The following is a 20,803-nucleotide window of genomic DNA, read 5'->3' as shown; positions in this document are numbered from 1 at the left end:
TTGCCATGTGCCTTAAGTTCTTGCATCTTCTCTGGCTCCCCAAACATACTCACACAGTAGGAGTTGCTTCTTTCGCACTGTAGAAGGGTGGTTTGCTCAAAACCTTTTTCTCTTTAGTGTCACTGTAACACATTTTATCACTTCCACTACAGCGTTTTGTCCATCTGTTATGCCAAAGTCGCTTTGCTAGACCAGATTCTAAAGCAGCCGCCCCCTTTTTCTTTTCCTTTTCTTTTGTCCAGGTGAGGGACGCGCTTTCGCCGGCGCCCTCACCACCGCATTCTGCCAGAAGGATGAACTACATTGGCCGGATCATCACCAACGTGCGGGAATTCTGCAACGAGATCAATTCGGCTACGCTGACGGGGGCCATTGACGTGGTGGTCATCGAGCAGCCTGATGGGTCCTTTGCCACTTCACCCTTCCACGTGCGGTTCGGCAAGATTGGCGTTCTTCGGAGTAGGGAGAAAATTGTGAGCACTTCGCTTTTTGACGTCATACCCGTGACGTACTTTCATTTGCTCTTTCACTGTACGGTGACTGCTCTTTTCCACGTCGTCCATAGGCATTACACTTCAGAAGACTCTTGTTGGACGTGAAGGCTGTCAAGCCTGAATAAAACAATGCAAAATTAAGCCCTAAGCATTTGAATAATTTATTCTGTATTATGAAATGTTAATACATACTGCATCTATCAAGATGGCCCAGTGGCTATGACTTTATGCTGCTGATCATCATGAGGTTGCGGATTCGATTCCAGGCCATATTTCTCTAGCGACAAAATATGAAACGCTTGCATACTTAGGTTTAGGGGCTCGTCAAGAACCACAGCTCACTAAAATTATTTCATAGCACTTCGCTACGGCGTCTGTCGTAGCTCGAGTGTTGCTTTTGGACAGTTAATCCCAGATATCGATCACTCAGTGTATATATACTCTGCTATCTATTTTAATGGCAATAGAGTTATTGCGGTAAGATCTCCTATGGTAAATACTGCAGCCCTGGTCACAGCAACTGTATCGACTGAAGAGTTGGACACCGCTCGCAAGACAAATTTCAGAGTGATTTTGGGTAGCTAGCAAACTATCACTTATTTCATTTTTAAATTAATCACTTTGGAGGTCATCTCCAATTGCGGAATCGAAGCCAAGCAGTAACGAAGTCATATTCAACCAGCATATTTAGCAGAAACCTTGTTCTTCTTAAACATCTCGGAAACACGTCCAAATTTGTGCCAAAATGCGGCAATGTTGCAGTTTAACGCATAAAAGTACTACATTTCCTGCAGCATATATTCTCTGAAGCACTTGTGATGCTTTATCCTTTGTTGGAAAGATAAAATGGCATATTGAGAGCAACTTATGTTTCTAATGTATTTGTCGGGCTTATGCTCCGTTTCACACATAGCAGGCAAGGTTACGAAGGCCAGACAAGCTTCTCTCACTGCCCACATTCACTAGTGCGTTACATAGTACAGAAAGATGTTGGTATGCATCATGTAATTTCATCTAACATCATATGTCTTGGACTCCTTTGCAAAAAATTCCCTCAAGAAGTACTTATTGCTGTAGTAATGTCATACCTGCCAACTCCCTTGAATTTTTCGTAACGTTTATGAATTTGAGGTCTTCCTACGATCTTACGAGCGTTGCATGAAATTTTGCAATAAATTAGCTCTTGAAAGATGAGGCGATGCAAGACTGGGAAAAAAAAAGAAAAATAAAGCGTAAAATGTGATAGTAACTGTGCTGCTCTTTTACGGCAGCCTAAGACGCCGTGAGTCGTGTCGTGTCTGCGGGAATTTACGAATCTTAATGTTCACAGGTTGGTAGGTATGTGTAGTGGCACTGAAAAAGGAGTACATCATTGAAGGTTGTGCTGCTGCAGTAAGCCACATACCACACAGTAACTGGCGGACCTTTGGCTCACGGAAAGGCCTCGACCAGTTATTGCTCTCTTTGGCTCACTCCTGACGTGGCTAGCAGGTTCTCTTATCTTATCGTGGTACTGCAAATACTAAATCTTCTTTGTTTGCTTCGTCCAAAGGTTGTGGTTTTTACTGAGCATTACAGCTGCGTTAGCAAGGACATCTTCTTCAGTGCTAGTTTGTTAGTTAAGATAGCACGTCCTTGTCATTTGCGTTTTATTCATGTCATGTGTGTTTCGTGTTTGTGCGCAGGTTGACATTGAGATTAATGGAAAACCTGTAGATATTCACATGAAGCTTGGGGAGTCCGGTGAGGCATTCTTCGTTGAAGAAGTCACTGAAGAATCGGTAAGCTGGCCCCTGATCTTTTATGCTTTTGTCATTTTGCATGTGTAATAGATGAACAGCAGTTTTTTGTTGCCAACAAGAGCGCTGGAGTAACCTCTTGCGTGTTTTTGTCTCTTGCTTCTTTATTTGAGGGATAGTAAGGCTTATTGTGAATATTGTGGACCTTTTTTGACTTTCCATGCATTTGGTTTGTTGAGATTGGAAATATTGTTCAACACCATACTCTGTTTCATACACTGTGTGTAACGCTGTGGATGCTAAAGAGACTTTCTGCAGTGGTTGCATTCGCACCAACAAAAAGTTCAGTGTTTTTGCCAGCAATTAGGTCAGACTTCTTTACCTTAATGCAGTATTAAGTGAAAAAGAAAGAAGTTAAATTCGTAAAAAATAATGAACAGTGTATTTGTATGGCTGCTAGTACATTGTCCTACGTCAGTTTACTTCTGGTTGTTTTACTTTTTCGGGTTTTTTTAATTTGCTCCCCGTTGCGGCAGTGTCACGTGCATGCTTGCACGAGCATATGGCATTGATGCGCAGTGAACCCCAGACGAAATGCGCGGAGGTATAAATTTTGGGGGCCGAACCTCGTGTGTAGCTTCCACAGCATTGCATGCTATGTGTGAATTGGAATATAGGCTTCTCGTTCACTTACCGCTCTTGGCAGCCATCTGTTCTGAGCAATGCTTTGCTTTGCTGCATAGCATCACACCATCAAGCTGCCGAAGTGACTCCTGGCAAAGTGAAGTTTTTTCACTTTTGAATGCCACTGCATGTTGCTTGTTTCTTAGTGTTACGTAGTAGATGCTGCATTTGCAAGCGTTTATTTGCGCGTGGCTCACACTTTAAGTGTGTGACCTCGCTGGTACGTAAGTTTCTACAGCAAACAGGCACGTACCAGTCTTCGGTGACTATCAATAATAGTGTCAACCACTGTCTCACGATGCGGTAACGTGTCGACAACCAAAATTTTCTTTGCCCTGACAGAGACGAGTGCCTTGTCGGAACTTCGGCTCCAGAGACATCCCTTGTTCCGTAGAGCTTCCAAAAATGATTTACTAGAGGGAACATCGGTGCTAGTTTCTGTGGGAGCAGTAAGCCTGGTGGTGCAGCCAGCTTGGAAATGATCGTTAGTACATGGCTCTGCCTAAACTTCGTCCTTCTGTCTTCGAAACGGCTTTATGACTGTGAAAATTGTTCAAATTCAACAAAATGTGACATTATTAGTGCAACAGTTTGCAATAATTGTGCAAGTGCGCAAGGTCTATTGTCTTGTGCGTTTAGAAATATAGGACTGCTTCGAAATTTAGGCTGACAAAGGTAGATAAGGCGCCGTAAATAAAGCCGCAATAACGTCTGAAGCCACAACCATAAAGATCAGACAAATCCGTTTACTAACCATTAATTCCCATGCTAGCTGCGCGATAGCAGTGCCATGCAGTTTCCTTCTAGCAATTTTAAGCAGGAAACTCTGTGTCACCCGCCGTGGTTGCTTAGTGGCTGTGGTGTTGCGCTGCTAAGCACGAGTTTGTGGGATCGAATCCCGGCCACGGCGGCCGCATTTCGATGGGGGCGAAATGCAAAAACACCTGTGTACTTAGGTTTAGGTGCACGTTAAAGAACCCCAGGTGGTCAAAATTTTCGGACTCCCCCATTATGGCGCACCTCATAATCAGATCATGGTTTTGGCTCATAAAGCCTCATAACTTATTATTATTTTTTTGAAACTCTGTGTCTTGTTTCACTGCTGTTGGTTGCTGCAATCCTCCATCTTCCTGTGAACCTCTCTCTTGTTTGGACTGTTTAGTGATGCAGTCTAGGTATAAAGTGAACACTTTGCAACGTAAACGAAGACATTAGCAAGCATGAAGGGACTTTTCTATTCCAAACAGGACCAAGTACCTATTCACTTGGCCACGTCCCCACTACCCGACTGCCACGACATTGGCGAGGAATTGAACAGGCTCAAGGCGGCCCTCAGCCAGCAGCTCGATAACAGCGGCCGGCCTGAATGCCTCATACAGGCCGAGTTCACGGTGGGCACGGACACCAACGACGAGCTCCCAACCATCACCGGCACTACACCGGCGACGCCGATTCCTTCGGTTCCCATGACCGAGCCGCGGCGGCTCTCCACGACTCGGATTCACAAGCCATCTCCCATGCTGGCGTCGCGGCAGCAGCCCCAGGAGTCTATCGGTGTACAGACTGAGGCGGCCGTCACTGGTTGTGAGGAGGACGAAGAAGACAGGGTTGAAGTGGTGACTGAATCGAAGTATGTCATGCCAAACAGCCAGCAGAACCAGCAGCAGCCACAGCAGCAGCCTGGCAAGAGGAGGCGAAAGAAGAAACACCCCATCCGGCGGCGCTCACGCATCAACGAGGACCCACACAGCCGGACATCCACGCCTGCCACCGACGATCAGGACATCTTTCAGATGGACAGCGACTTCGAGGAAGAACGCAGCGGCAGCACCGCCATCGGCATCACCGCGCCGTCGTCTTCCTCGCCCTCGCCGCAGATGACGCCGTCGACTTCCACGGCTGCGGTTGCCATGTTTATGAGTCGGTCGGTCACCATGCCGGCGGACATTAATGCGGCACGCGAGGAGTGGCAGCGGACCATGACACCCAAGAGGCTGTCGGTGACGTTTCCCGCCGGCGGGGGTGCATTCCATCCGTACAGCGACGGAGACTTAACTCCACCGCGCAGGTACGGAAGTGCTGGAACATTCTTACCATTGCATGTGGTATACTTGAAGGGACCAGTTTGAGGTACATTTTAGCAATGAAATTGTTAATGCTGTGTGTTGACTGTGGTTTAATGTGTTGAAGTAGCATTTGCTGAGATCACGCTTCTTCTTTTGAAGCGAGTGAAAACAAGACGGTCATGTTTATGGAAGCTTTGGTAGACTTGTCATCTCTCTCGCAGCAAAAACTGGTTGAGAGAGTAGTAGTAGTGGTAGACCTTTTATGAAAAGTGAAAGTACATTAAAATAAAAGTAAAACCATAAACTTGCTATCAGTTTTATACCACCTACATATGCAACAGGAGGACTATAGTGTAGGTCTGTATAAAGGACTACATGAAGCGTTACGTGGCAGTTGAGGAATCTACAAAATAAAGAGCAGCCATTGCACATAAATGAAATTCGCTTCAGAACGCTCAGAAGTTTGACTGACTTATTTTATGTGGCCTTCTAATTCACTGTGTACACGACGGCTATTCTTGAAACATAGCATACTAGGGTCAAAAACCAGTAATTGTGTGACTCAGACTGTCATATGGCATCATTTGCAGAAACTGAACTATGCTGGTCTGAAGCTGGATGTGTGGCAATGCTAATTCTTTAAAATTATGTGTAGCCGTGTTCCTTTGTTTAACATATGCTTTCCTGTTTCCTTCTCAATGTCTGTTTCATTGCAACTTTCAGCTCCATGTTTTCTATTCCTTTATGCTACATTGTTTCCAAGGCCACGAGACGGTTCAGGAGTCCACTGTAAAGTGAGGCAGTTACCCGCAGCCCTTGCTTTCCTCTCCTCCCTTCAATCATTCTCTGTTAAAGGCAATACATTACTACTACTACTATTTACTAGTACTACTACTAGGCAGTTCTGGCCATATGGAATCTGACGGAACCCTTCCTGCAGCCCTCACAACTCGAGGCCCTCGAGCCCCAAGTCCGACACGGAGTACGAGAACCAGATGATGGATGCCAACAGCCAGACGGAGGAGAACACCATCAGCTGGACGTGGGGCGAGCTTCCGCACATTCCGAACGCGTCGCGGTTCTCCCAAGAGGAGATCAGCGCGGCGACGTCTGCCATGAACAGCGGCGTCCTCAGGCTCTCCAGGGACAGCCAGGATGCCAAGCACCTGGGCCCTCTGTCCTCGGATGAGGAGGACGCTACAGAGAAGCTGGGTGAGGGATTGAATACATGTAAGAGCTTTCGATGTTCCTGCGCTGACTTCCCTTTATATCATGTCATGACAGGAGGGGGGGGGGGGGGAGTTCATGATTACCTCTCACGCACTTTGACAGCACCTGCCCAGGGCTAATCAGTTGCATGTTTGTTGTAAGGAAGGTTTCAGCCTGGCAACTTCTAAGGTTGCCATGTTCAAACCTTGCTTACAACTAAATTTATCTTTATATATATTATAGATATATTTAGAATTATAATATAATTATATATTATCTTTATATAATGTAAATGGGGGGCACATAAATAAAAGTACAATAAAATTCTGTTGCATCACAAAAAAAAACATAGAATGCTGCTATTCGGACACAAAAAATTCAGTATAGGAACTTTATTTTTCATTTGCTCTGCTAACAACTGCTATTTTCTTCCATGCCAAAGAAATGCTAATAGGCTTTTGAAATATGTTTCTACCAGTCTAAACTGATTCACTGCTTCTTTTTTCATTGGGAACCTTGATTTATTTATCGCTCAAAAAGTGTCATGAGCCAAATCCAGTTCATTGGTAGCATATTGTGCACCAACGCGACAATATTGGGCCTAATTTTAGACGCTACGCTGTCATTGAGAATGATTTGGATGGACAATGATAAGGCAGTCTGCACACTTAAGTCTTGTTGATGCTGTGCTTTTCTGGTAGAGTACTAATGTTTTTTTTTTTCTTTGTTTTTCCCTGCACATGCTTCTGACAGTTGGGGAAGGTGGCAAGCCCTCTATGTTGGGTGGAGTGCTGAGCTTCATGAAGCCGACAAAAAAGCAGAAGGAGGACATGGCGACGGCCAAGGACGGCATCTTTCTAGATGACCTCGACCCTAGGGAACTAGACCCTGAGGTTGCGGCCCTCTACTTTCCAAAGTTTAGGTAAGGGAGTGTGTTAATCAATTTGCTCCTGGTGTCGTTTACTTCAGCTCATCTGTTGCAGTCATTGTTGCAAGTGAAATATTGCGCATGTGCATACACACAGGACTACACAGTACACAGACACAGACAATACACAGGACTACGACACTGATATGGTTAGCATAGCCAGACGTCAGTGAATTAGCTTCATGCGGAGCTTCTCATGTGAAGCTTCCTTAGTGAGCCACTGTAATACTTCAGTCACACAGGCATGCCAGAGGTCGTTTGAAGTTAAGGAGTATAGAGCTTTCAAAGGAGCATTATTTCAAGTGATACGTGTCAGTGCTACATGGTTGTCTTGAAACTTTGAAACTGCAATGTATCCATCGCAGTGCCGTTGCCTCAAAAGTAATAAAAATATAGGCCTAAATATGTTTTAGAATAAATTTGTGCCGAATCTTTTACTGCAATGTTTACTTTTCGTAATACATTGAAGCACTAAAACAAAATGCACGCATAGTAATGGCGTTACTTCATCAAATACAGAAGTATTGATTGTAATGATGGCCACTGTGTGTACGGCTTTGTATACCGCACATTGGCGCATGTTGGCATCGATAGTTCGGTGGTGCCCTTGCTACACTGTACCCTTGCTTCAGTTGGTATTCTCACTTTGTTTTCTCAAAACAGTGATTGTGAAGATGAGTGACGATGTTGAAGATGAGAGAAAAAAACAATGAATTATTGGAAATCGCTGCAGTGTCATCGCTAGAAATAGACATCGAAGCAGCAGGCAAAAAGGTGTGCAATATACGCGGCGCTTCATCGCCAACAACTGCCTGCCGATGACCCTGGCTTCATCACGGCATGCAGTTCAGCGACGGGTCTGGGCTTATCGTAGATGTGGTTAAAAAAAAAAGAACTAAAAAGCAAGAATTGCGAAGGACGAGAAAAGTTGGTGACGCGCAGAAAAAGCCGAGGAGACTTCGACGTGTAGCACCCGATAACCAAATCGCACATGGCAACTGTGTTGTGTCGATGTTGCTGCTGACGACAGGCCGGGCCGGCGCAAGTGTATCAGCGCGTTCATGATTGAGATTGCTGGTGCCCCGAAAGTGTTGAATGCTACTTAGAAACTTGTTCCGAAAGGTGAAAATTCAACTTACGGTTTCAGTCCTACAGATTTTTTTTAATTCTCTTGGACACCCTCTAGATATCAAAGTACGAGTGCAGCCTCCCTTGACCCAAAGCGCGATTCGAGTAAGCCTCCTTCTATACACCCTGTGTGACAGCGCGCATTCTCCTTTGAAGTAAGGGATCATTGATTCAAAGGACTTGGAAAGTGCCCGTGTGAATGGGGTATTAGTCTGTTCTTCTTTGCGCACCATCCCAATTGGCCTTGAGCAAGCATTTAAATAAGTTATTCTCTCCCTCTTGTGCTGGTAGTCAAGCATCAGTTGTACATGGGGATTCCCACATTCCACTCTTAATAAGATGGCGCACCCCATTTGTGACTGAACCCTTAATGCAGCTCTTCGAAGTGGAATAGTACTGTGGTTGCTGTGGCAACCTGTTCTTGCCTTTTGGTTCATCCTGTGTGATCGCTGGTGCTCGTTTGAGGTAGTAGATTTTTCTGTGATCATAGAAGACGTTTGAAGCTGGAAATTTCCTTTCTCTGACTGGAAAACATAAGAAATGTAAAGGCATTTAGTAATGCAGAACAGCAAAGAAGGCTAGCAAGAAAACCTTAATTTCATGTGTGAAATAAGTAACCAGTAACCAGTTGCTTGCATAATTGCTTAGTGTTTTTCATGCACATTTGTGTAAAAAAGCTGTGTTATAACTTATAGCACTTAAGACTGTTGTGAGAGGGTTACTGTATCGGGAGGGGGGGGGGGGGTCTAAGTTGTGCCATAAAGCATTGAAAGCATGTGTTGCTGTCGCAAACTTACCATAGAGGCTCCTTTGTTCAGATAAAACTGCTTCTTTAAAGTCTTTTTATCATCAAATGCAGCTGTAATTTCATGACATCCAGCATTTTCTCACCTGTCAAAACTTGGCTCTTGGTCAAAGTGACATCCAGGACATCTAAGCCTCGCTTAATATTCACCTGTAGTGTTCGTTAAAATTGCTGCACTGTGGTTGCTTGAAGCAAGCGAGTTTCAACGAGTGCCATGAAGACTGGAGTCATCCTGTCCATTGCCTTTCAGGTCGGCACACTCGCCGAGAGGCAAAGACGACGACGCCGAGTCTGGCAATGGGCCGTCGTTGTCCCAGTCTCCTAACAGCGACACGGGCGCCGGCCACATGACCACGCTGCACTGTCTGGACAGTGACACAGAGGAACGGCACAGCATGTTCGACTTCTGCAGGTGACCACGCTCCCCGCATCACACACTCCAGCTTTCCTGTCTCACCAAAGACGTACGGTGCAGTTTGAGCTATGGGTCACATGAGCTGGTGAACAGTGAGCACCAGGAAACATCTGTTGGCACATTAATTGGATGCTCGCTCATAATGTACCGTATAACCTAGTTGACACGATCCTGTTGCGTACGATTTCCCAGCGCCAATGTTCATGATTGAGAACACAAAAAATGACCCATTACAATTACGCCTTTTTTGTTTTTGTTTTACCAGCTCATGCATTCTTGGAAAACACTATCTTTCAGCACCACTGTTCAGCACATCACCGAACTACAATCATAGATATGTTTTCTGGCCATCAGATCCCACGTGAACAAGAAAAAGACGCAAGGCATGTGCGATCAACGCAGTAGCTGCCTGCAAAACTTGCCTACCTATCTTGTGTGAAAACGCCAGCATACACTTGGCTTCCTATTTCAGCGTCAGCAAATGTTCTCTTAGGTCATCACACATTCACATATATTGTGCCATTAAAAGCATACTGCATGCTTTTAGTAGGTGATAACCCTAATGGGCCGCCATTCCCTGCTGCAGGCCGCACAAAGGGAGCACCACGTTTCGCCCTGGTGGCATCGTATTCTGGTGTTGCCCACCCGCTCAATTTCGTTTTGGTTTCTCGTCAGCATCTTAAAAGGTTGCGTGATTGAAAAACTACAAAGTGCGTGTCGGACCGCTTGGGTCTTGCCAGCCTGACGCGTATTAGCATCTCTTGCCGCAACTTTTCTTACAGAGCAGGCATGCCATAACTTCCTGCCAAAATACCTCTTACGAAGGAGCTGTTGACTCGGGGCCAAATTCATGGTGGGCAAGTGCCGAAGTCGCAAGAACGACAGTGCACATCTTGAGCCCTATTGGTTTGGTTCACGTCGGCGTCTTGTGCTGCAACAATTCGCGTAATGCTTTGAATTGCGTAGATGTCAACTACACTTGAGCCTGCCCAATATTTTAGTCATTCCAGGTTGTACATACTCCCAATTAGTAGATTTTTTTTCTGGCGTTTTCTTCTTATTTTTTTTTTCCAGAACATATGAATGAAGTTCTACTGTACTGCTCTGTTCATAGAAATTTTTAACTAACCTGAAGCTAGGAGTCCAAATGCTTTTCGCAATGTTTGTCTCTTTGTATACTGTGTAACTAATAAGAAAAAAATAAAATTTACTCGCTTGCTTTCATTTTTTTAAGAGCTTTCTGTTTTTACTGCCCAAAACAGGCACAAGTACTCGGACCTCGCCATGTCCCTGTGCGGGGGACTCCAGGACTGCGAAAAGTCCATGATGGAGGAGAAGTTTGCTCACTTCATGATCACGTACGACACCTTCTGCGAGAACCCGGACGTGCTCAACAACCCGGACCTTGTAATTCGAATGGGTGGAAAGTACGTTGACGGCGCCTCTTGAGATTTCTTGGGAACTGGATGGTTTGTTTACTGATGAGAGGTTCAGCTTAAATCATTTGACTAGTGCTAAAATGCGAAAAATATTGACTGTAGTATTTAGCTGTACTCGGTCCAATTTTGATGGTACATAAGTGGTTCAATGCAAAAAACTTGGGCAGCTTCCAGAAAACAAGATGGTGGATGTAAAAAAAAAAAAAAAAAACACTCTGGGCCAATGAAAGGAAACATAATGTATCCCGTGGCATCACCATAATCATCAGCCTATTTTTATCTCCACTGCAGGACGAAGGCCTCTCCCTGCGATCTCCAATTATCCCCGTGTTGCGCTAGCCAATTCCAACTTTGGCATGGAAAGGCCTAACTAAATCAATAGCCTTAATTAGCTACTGAATCAAATGCATGCATTATAGGTGCTTGGTAGTTCGTTATGTTAAAGTGGCCCTGAGCCACTTTTTATCAAAGTGGAGAAAGGCATTTGAAGTGAAAATAGGCTATTTCAGAAATATGCTGCCATAAAAAGTGCTTCAATGCGTTCAGCAGAATCGTAGTTATCTGAAATCAAACATGGCCTCCGCTGTGCGCCCGTTCCTTCAATGCCTTGCACTGCGATGGCTACGGCACAGTGGAGCATGCCGGCAATGCTCCACATTCTACATGTTACCGTGGCGCGCAGCCCAAATTTCATTTCAGATGGCCATGGCTTTTGCCTTTGGTGACTACAATACGCTAAACACAAGCCAAACGCGATTGTCCTCAGCGAGCCGCAGTGTGCTTAGCCAGTAGACTCGTGACGGCACGCCGCGGCAGCCACCGGTATTTACGTCATGTAGCCGACCGCAGCTTGATGTCAACTATCGGCAAATAGCAGCTGTCTAAGGGAAAGACCAAGTAAAGCATGTGATGACGTAATAAAGCGCCCAGAAGAGAATGAGGACAGGGCCTTATGTTGAAAAGAGAGTGCTTGAGAAAAAAGTGGCTTTGCAACCCACTTTCAAGATCCACGCACTGCGTACGACAGAAAAACTTGGCCCCGAGAGGTTCGCAGCAGCGTATGCTGCCCGCGGACTTAGTTATTTCACCAAGCCCAAGAAGTGGTTCACGGCCCTTTTAAAGATTACTTTTTCTGTGTATATTTAGTTCTATTTTCTCGAGGGTATTAACCCTCCACGCACCATGCACGAATACAAAGTTTGGCTGAGATGTTCACAGCAGCGTATGTTATCTGCTGACTGCATGTTTTTCACTACGCCCGAGGGGTGTTTCAGAACCCCTTCAATACATTCACTGCAACTGCACATTTTGAGGTTGCGATTCCTGCACGCTGTGATCCACTGGTGGGTCACTCCTCGTATTCCTCTGGTGCATCGTGACCCACCAATGAATCAGAAAAGAGTTGTGCTGGTTGAAAACTTCTTCAAGGGAAAGAGAGATGGACCTCGTGACGAATCTGTCCAGAAGCAACAGGAATTTGTCCTCTACCTTGACTTCTAGCAGTCGCTTTCACACTGCAAAACCCTTCAAAGCCAATCAGGAGGAATAGCTGCAGTGACCCACCTGTGACCCAGGTTGCAGGGAACGGGTTTATGGGGGGTGTGAACTTAGTCTAGTGATTTTTCAGTTTCATCATCATGATCATCACCAGTGTTGCTGCCCCTTTGTTCTCGACGATGCTGTCTGGCGGATCAATGCTGGTGGCTTCACTAGTTAGCAAATTTTGACTAGACGTCACCTGTGCCCAACTTTGAGGAATAAGCTCTTATGTAGCCGCTTTATTAGCAGAACATCTTCGATCAGTTTTAGAGAGTGCATTGCACCCACTCAATGTGTTCTCTGGCCTTTGGAGTACGCTGGAATCCTTCACCAACTTTTTTTTCCCATGCAGGTATTACAACTGGAGTGCCATCGCCCCGCACCTGATGTCCCTCGCCATGTTCCAGAGGCCCTTGCCAGAGGTAAGATGAGTGTTTAAAGGAATAAGAATGATAATACATAAATGGGTCCAAGGATTTTTTAAATTCTCCTAACTCAGTTACTGCAGTGAGCAGTTGAACCCATCAAGAGTCTTTCAAACATATATATATTATATGCCATGTATATATATATACAGTGAAAGCTCGTTAATTCGAACTTCAATAATTCGAATTTATGGATAATTCGAACTGTACGATTTGGTCCGGCCAAGCTCCACAGAAGTCTATGTATAAAAAAGTTCGTTAATTCGAACGCGAGAAGGTTCCCTCACGGATAATTCGAACTACGCTCGCCTGGCACACGGCCAGAGAAACGCGCCTACTGCCTACATACAAGGCTGTATTGCCTCCGAAACGGAGAGAACGGCGAGAGAAGGCAAAATCGGAAAAAAAATCTAACCGACGCGGGGTCAGCCAGAAGGCAGCGGCGGCTGCCGCCTCTCTGTTCTACGTAACCTCCGAAACTTCTAGCCCGTTGCGAATCTCGGAAGCTTTGCAAATCTTGTACAGCTGCTAATGTTGTGCGGAGATGGCACGGCAAGCGCCAAACCCCAGCGAATCAAGTACGTCGCAGCTGCGCTTGCAATCAAGAACCAACGAATCGGGGCCTTCGCCGCCTTCACATGTTCAGCGTCTTTGTCTCGGCAGTCTTCATCAGCTGTGCACCTCTGTTTTCAGCTTAGGAGGTATCGGCCGTCGCGATTCATTGTGATGGTGTTAAGCCTCGGCTAACGTTCGTTTCGGTGGACATCGGTGGTGTAGCACAGTCGGACCCAGAGCTTCGACTTGATCACTTTCTGACACGCCAAATTTCTGACATGCCCTACTGCTTCCAAATTGCAGTGTACTGTTGCTCTCCTTCACTTTCGTTAGTTCGAACTTTCGTTAATTTGAACTGAAGCGGCTTCCCCTTGCGGTTCGAATTAACGAGCTTTTACTGTATATACAAATTATATATATGCCATGTAACATTTCAAACCTACAATACATTTGATAGAGTTCTTTGAATGGCAGGGAGTCAAACCTCGCGGGTCTTTCCTCATCATTTTTTACGCCATGTGACAATATGGTAACTAGTGACACGTCGAACCTTCACCTTTGGCTCGGGTTTGTCCAATAAGCGGTCTATGGGAGTGAGAAATTTTGTTCAAAATAATCGTTGCGCGCTTTTAAGAGTTTGAATTCACTGAAGCTTTTTTCTTTTTTTTTTCTATTCAAGTACTGCAGACTTTTCTATGGCCAATGTAACAGTTCAAACGATCTCTCAGTTCAAATTAAGAAATTTTAAATTGTCGTGATTTCACTGTAGTTGGAGCATTTCTGTTTAACAGAGCAGACTCCACTACTTCTCTGCTCCAATTTTGCAATTACAACATGGTGGACCACCGAAAAGCCCACATTTCCATCTTTGTGATGTTCATAAGAATAACAAAAAGCTCGAACTCTTGGTGTATTTGTTCATTGTCAATATTTTTTTTTTTTTGTTCTTCAGAAAACGCTGGACAGGCTGGCAGACATCCACATGCCCAAGAAGAAGAAGAAGGCAACCTACTCGTGGTGGTCTTGGGGCCGAACTGGAGGAGCCAAGCCTGACGGCGTTAACAAGCCAGATTCTCAGGTAGGCTTTGTTTACTCTTGTTCTGACTCTTCTTCTGTTGTTCCTTTCTTTTCTCATTTTTCAATTATGAGTGGAAGAATGGGAACTAAACAAAATATGGAATATCGGTCTCGCTCTGCACTGACTGACATCTGCCATGGTAGATGGCTTTTTTCTCTTTCTTTTTTTAATTATGTCATCGCAAAGCAGAAATGGACAAGTCACATGCGTATGTGCCTTGTCCCTTTCTGTATCGCCGTTAAGTACATTGAATATGCTGGACCAACTTGCCCGAACTACTAACTTTGTTAACTACTTTTTGGTAGTTTGGCAACTACGAACTTTACTGCTACCGGCATTTTCCATGAGGCAATTGTTGCACAATTGGCAAGCACCTCATATCTGTGCTCTGCTTGTCTAGGCCCACATCCACCTAGAAAAACAAGGAGTTCATGTGATTCGCGCCACTTTCTAAAAACAAGTGTTTCATATCACCAATGCGTGCATTATTTGTGCCCGAAGTGACAAACACCGCTGCTGACACGGAACAGTGGCGGTTTACAAATGTGCCTTCTTGCACTGTCGTTAAGCTGCAATCCTGCAGTCGGCGTTGTCAGATGGCATCGGCTCGTTGGCTTGCTAGTTACAGGACAACCAAGCCAACCTGCCGACCAAAACACACACCCGCATGCAGGGTGTGCCCCTACAAGTTGGTCTTGCTGACTAGTATTTGACATCTTTTGAACCGGAATACATTGGGCTCCCAAGTGAACAAACATTCGCTTTGCTATAACCGATACTGTACCGAGTTCTGCATTTTCAGTTTCGTTAAAACAGTGACATACTCGGTTACATAAGGCGTGGTCAACCAGACTTTAAATTTTTTTTGTTAAGTCCAATAATTCACTATATCCACGTTCATTGTATTGAGGTTCAACAGTATAAGAAAGGAGATTGATTAGTTGTAATTGCATAAGTTGGCACCGGTATGAAACGTTGAATTGCGGTGCATTGAATTTTGGGGTGTGGTGTAATGTTCAGTCGACTTAATTAAGCTGACGCGGATGAATTTATTTCTTATTACCCTCTCTCTCTTTTGACATGAGTTTAAGCACACTTAACAAAGGTGCTGCTCTTTCATGGTGTCGTGGCGCCAACGTGATCATCCATTGTTCCTTGCAGCATAGCGACGAGAACTTGGGTGTCAGCGACGGCAGTGAAGGCCCAGACGTTGTTGTGAAGGAACCGGAGCCCGTCGTTACTCCTTGCAGAGACGAAGTGATTCTCATCGATCCCCCTCACTCCATACCACTTGACAAAATGTAAGAAGCTGCGCATCTCTAGTACGCAGTTTATTTATTATGCATACCTCAATGGTCCCATTGACAGACATTATATCAGAAGGGTGTCTGTGAAGGGTAAAACTGATGATGGTGTAGTCGCCATCTGTCACCTTGCCGTACCTCCGTCACTTTGCTATGCCTCACCGGGGGGGGGGTTGTATTCAACTGGATTTTCGGAGCCAGGGGCAGTGACCCCAATGGCGAGGCACTGCAAAGTGACATATGGTCACTACAATGGCAGTACTACAGCGATGGGTCTGAGCACTCGATGGCAGTCAGGTGCACTGGATCGCTGAACAGTGCAGTTTGTCTTGGACGGCCATTATGGTGATGGCTCATTTGGAGGGAAAGAAATGACTGCAGGAACATGGTGGTGTGGGCACCTGGCAAGATCAAGGTTTTAGGGATAGCTTGTGCAATGTACATAATGGGCTTGTTGAGTCAGCTTATGGTCACTTGATATGGAATGTGAAAATCCAGGATAAAGACAGGTCAGAAAATTGATGACAAGAGGCAAAAGTAGAAAGGTTTTAATGAAGAGGCGGTGGCGTGAGTGGTTTTTAAGACTAAATTGTACGGTACCGTTCTGAATGGATTTGATAGTCTGTTGTTTGTTCTGTCAGTTGTCTCTGTCTATGTGTCAAAACATTCTGCTGGAAAAATCCATCGTCTGAGTTTGGATTTGGGATTGCTTACCCACCCCTTTCTGTAATGCTTGAATGTCCCTGAAAGTAAATGATATAAAATGAAAAATTTGCGTCCCGTAAGCTTTTGTGGCCAACTGCACACTTTATGGCCAACTGCACATTTTTAGAAACTCGTACTTACGTTGCCCCTGCTGGGAAATGGAGGTGCATTTCATTCAATCCTGCATCACTGCCAAGTGGGAAAGTTCTGTGCTATGAGATTTTCTTCTTCAACTGACAGAAAGCCACTGCTTGGTCTCTCTGCATTGCAGTGAAGTGTCACACGAGTTCAAGGAGGAGCAGTACGCGTCGACGTCGAGCGAAGCGGAGACCTCTGACACACACGGCAGGGCGAGTTCTGAGCACCGCAAGGTACCCAGGGAGAAGCGGCCCTACTTCTGCGACAAGTTCAAGAAGTCCCTTCGCCTCTCGTCCGACGAAATTGTGAGCCTCTCGTGTCATGCGCCGCTACTGTGTGCCTTTCTTCGCATTTCAGACATCTTGGAGTACAGTCACTGATCGATAACTCGGTTGCCCAATTTCTCTGAACCTGCTCAATAATTCTGACTTCTCAGCGGCACTACCACCAACTCTACAGAGCGGCGTTGCACGGTGAAGCTCGAGGTCAGGGGTTCAATCCATGCTGCGGCACCCCCATTTCAGTGGGGGTGAAAGGCAACAACACCCGTGTACTTGGAGGCAGTTAAAGGACCCCGGGTGATCAAAATTAATGCCGAGTCCCCCGCTATGGCGTGTGCTGCATTCACAGATTGTGGTTTTGGCCCATAAAGCCACACAATTAATAATAATAATAATAAACTCTGTAGAGCCAATGTATAGGGCAGCAGAAAATTTTGGCTGCCACACGGTGCATCTCCTGGGTTTCCGAACTGATCCGCATATGCGAGGCCACAAAAATGGCAGCCGCGATAAAGGTTGCCGTCATCCAGGCTGTTGCCTGTCCCCTTAATTCCATTATCAAGGGAGTTCCTCGGCAACTCCGAGCACCGAGGTATTTTATGTAGCCATGTGAAGAGAGCTTTGTCAACTCAAAACCACACTACAACTTGGATTGCTGTCTCCCAAAGTGGAGCTGGTTGGGACTAGCCAACGGGCGTGGCGGGTGGCAAGCCATTGCTGCTGTCTTGCCCCCAATATTTTCCTATTCAGGACTACACCAGAGATCGAGTGTGAGGCCACGCACACGGGCTGGACTGATGCGCACAGGCATCAAGTGAAGTTTGGGTCCAAGAGTGGCCAGGCCGGCAACTACAGCGAATGGCTGTTTAATTCATGTGTGTGCTTACAGAATGAAATGGTGTACAGTTGCATGCGGGCATAAAATTAATGAGCTTCTTTTTTCTTAATGGATTTTGTGCAGCACAGCCTAAACTGATAGCGTTGCGGAATCAAGAGGATGTGTTCTTGGACAGTCACTTTCGGCTATATTACTTTCAGTGTGCGTTTATTGGTTGCTTCAGCACTACATCACGTCAAAGGGATATTATTGCCATAAATGATAATCCGACAATATGTGCCACAGTTGTATTCACAGTATTTTCACTACACGACGATGCACGATGGGAGAACGCAAAATGCACTTGGAGCCTCAACTATCGCAAAATTTCAAGTAGATAGCATATTTGAGTAAAGCAAAATGCTGAGCAGTCGCCTGTGAAAAAATTTTGTTGTGTTGGCATTGTAAGAAACAGTGAAGCGCATTTTATCATGGAAGCTTTATTTAAAATTTTTTTGACTGCCTGAATATTCTGACATTTTCGCAGCGCTCTCCATTTCTGAAAAATTGTTACCAACTGTTTTGAAGGAAACGTAGTCGGGATTGCTGGCAATGGATGCCACTGTGTCTTTGTTGTCACGCAGTCTCGTGACTCGGTGACAGTGTTTGTGACAATGCCCCCCCCCCCCCCTTTTGTTCCTAGGCCAGCCTGAACCTGAAGAGTGGTCGCAATGAGGCTGTGTTCAGCGTCACCACGGCATACCAGGGCACGACACGCTGTATGTGCCACATCTACCTGTGGCGGCATGACGACAAGATCGTCATCTCAGACATTGATGGCACCATCACAAAGTGAGGGGCTGCTGTCATTTAGAATTGATTCATCTCTCTCTCTTTCTCTCTCTCTCTTTATTGCAGCGCTATGTTATTATTGGGAACTACTGCCCCGTTATAGCAGTAGCTGCTGTTATGGGTTCTTTCAGCACTCGTCATTGTGGTCCCACCCTATTCGTAGGTTGAACCACAAAACTAACTTCAGTCAGTGACTATTAAAAATTCAGTGTGAGCTCTCGCAAAATGCACTACGCCTGCTTTTCTGTGCTTCTGTACACCGAAACATGGTTACCAAAAAGCCATTATTGAAAGATTTGCCTCTGCTAATAAGTCTCAAAAACAAGTGAACATAATTGGCTTGCACGTTTGTACACATTCTCTTTGAACGGGAGAGTGGTTTACTTGCCATGGCATTCTTAGGTTGTCAGAGACTTTACCTTACGCAACCTCTGTGATTGTTTTAGGTGGCTTACTTATATTGTCTAAATGTTTCTTTGACCTCTCTTAGGAGTTTATAGCGACAGGAAACTGAGTAGATTGATAGTCAATGTTTCTGCTGTACTTTCTTTCTTTCTTCTTTTGTCTACGATTTGTACGTCTGCTTTTTTTCAAACCATGACTTGATACAGTCAAGTACAAACAATATTGGCCAACCCATTACTGTATCAGTTTGTAATTCCCTGACAGTTCCTCATTTTATGATTTCTTAGGTTGAAAAGGATGTTTTGTAAAGAGAAGTACTGAGCGAGCATTCACCCATGCCAGATTCCAAGACCGAAATTGTTTCCATGTGAGCTCTTGCAAGCCAAAGCACATCCAAGTGATATGATATCCAATGGTTGTCTTTGCTCATGCCGGTGCCGCACTCCAAAGCCAAATGCGAATCTTCCGCAGGATAGCCCGCGGTATAGTCCTACATGGCGCACCAATGAGTGTGCAGCAGGGCCATGTGTGCTGATGTTCCCAAGTTTGAAAAGCGTGAAGCACCATCTGTGGAGTACTTGCGCTGTCCCGTAGCTACATACAATCAAGCGACTAAAGCACAGAATCTGATGAAGGGTGAATAACGGGGTGAAGATACTCCCCACTTGTCGCACACATCTTGCAATCAGTTGTCGTGTGTTCATGAATTTCTGTGCATTTAGTACTTGTGAAACTGAAGATAAACCTTTAGTTGAAAGTCAGCACTTGTTTCTGTCCCCAGTTATAGGTCCATCATTGGTTTCTGTGCTGTAGTTGCGTGAATGTGTCGCCAACTAGCCAATGCATAACAATGACACCGACTCTTGGTGTTTTGGTTGTGCCGTGTGGGAAAGACAAACATTAGGAGGCACAAGAAGTTTGGTCGGAAAAGACAGAACTGGAAACGCGAGGGAGTCAAGCATCCCCACTGATTGTGTGATGTCGTCTGCCACACCTAGCTGAAATAGGTCATGCCCAAAGTATGGTGACCACGATATGATTGGAGCTCGCAAAAATGCTTCTGCCGATTGCAGTACACAAAAACATGGCCTTAGAAATTGGCGTCCAATACTTCGAATGCACTGCCACTGGGGGTGTATCTCGGGGTTCCAGTGGTGCACCAAATCACTGGGGTGCACCTCGCTGGGGTTAACTACCTATCGCACCTCTGTTAAACCTGCAACATTTGCCCACACTGCTGTAGATGTAGAAATGCAACAGTGCACTTGCACTACTGCAGGTCCGACGTGCTGGGGCACATCATGCCCATCCTGGGCCGAGACTGGGCCCAGTCCGGCGTGGCCAAGTTGTTCACCAAGATCCACGCCAATGGTTACCAGTTCCTGTACCTGTCGGCGCGCGCCATTGGCCAGGCGCACCTGACACGCGAGTACCTGCGCAGTGTACGCCAGGGGGACCTCTGGCTGCCCGACGGACCCCTGCTGCTGTCGCCCACCTCGCTCATCAACGCCTTCCACAAGTGAGCGCCGCCTCCATCTCTCGAACCTTTGCAGTGCCGCTATCGACATATCCTGTAAGACCTACGCACTCTTTGCTACTCCCAAGCACGCTCGCTTTGCATTTTAAGCACACTCCCAGCCCCTAACCAAAGCAAATTGCACGAAGAACATTGTTATCTCATTGGGCCATTCACACATTGGTCTGGTTAAGCTGCATGCAGCTCGTAATTCAATTTCTGACAATAGCTGGAGCCCATGTCACGGTGCTCAGCCGCTGCATCTCGGCAGGGCAGCCAGG

General features: G+C 45.7%; 1 protein-coding gene across 5 annotated transcripts in view; it reads left to right on the top strand.

The window, feature by feature from the left end:
- Positions 1–20,803, top strand: part of Lpin (phosphatidate phosphatase LPIN) — a 126,685-nt gene that overhangs the window by 93,633 nt on the left and 12,249 nt on the right. For 4 of the 5 annotated variants that reach the window (XM_070522330.1, XM_070522333.1, XM_070522332.1 and 1 more), the window contains exons 2-14: positions 243–473; positions 2,180–2,275; positions 4,165–4,985; positions 5,924–6,213; positions 6,946–7,114; positions 9,304–9,465; positions 10,731–10,895; positions 12,799–12,868; positions 14,379–14,504; positions 15,666–15,805; positions 16,785–16,956; positions 18,453–18,601; positions 20,286–20,525. In XM_070522330.1, the coding sequence (XP_070378431.1) occupies positions 294–473; positions 2,180–2,275; positions 4,165–4,985; positions 5,924–6,213; positions 6,946–7,114; positions 9,304–9,465; positions 10,731–10,895; positions 12,799–12,868; positions 14,379–14,504; positions 15,666–15,805; positions 16,785–16,956; positions 18,453–18,601; positions 20,286–20,525 (2,780 nt within the window). In that variant the 5' untranslated portion in view covers positions 243–293. The remainder of the gene's footprint in view (positions 1–242; positions 474–2,179; positions 2,276–4,164; positions 4,986–5,923; positions 6,214–6,945; positions 7,115–9,303; positions 9,466–10,730; positions 10,896–12,798; positions 12,869–14,378; positions 14,505–15,665; positions 15,806–16,784; positions 16,957–18,452; positions 18,602–20,285; positions 20,526–20,803) is intronic. The other variant, XM_070522334.1, reaches the window with a different exon arrangement.

This window comes from Dermacentor albipictus, chromosome 7 (assembly GCF_038994185.2).
Source record: "Dermacentor albipictus isolate Rhodes 1998 colony chromosome 7, USDA_Dalb.pri_finalv2, whole genome shotgun sequence".
In the NCBI taxonomy this organism is placed as follows: domain Eukaryota; kingdom Metazoa; phylum Arthropoda; class Arachnida; order Ixodida; family Ixodidae; genus Dermacentor; species Dermacentor albipictus.
The sequence above is the reverse complement of the archived record's forward strand: the minus strand, read 5'-3'. Positions and strand labels throughout refer to the sequence as shown.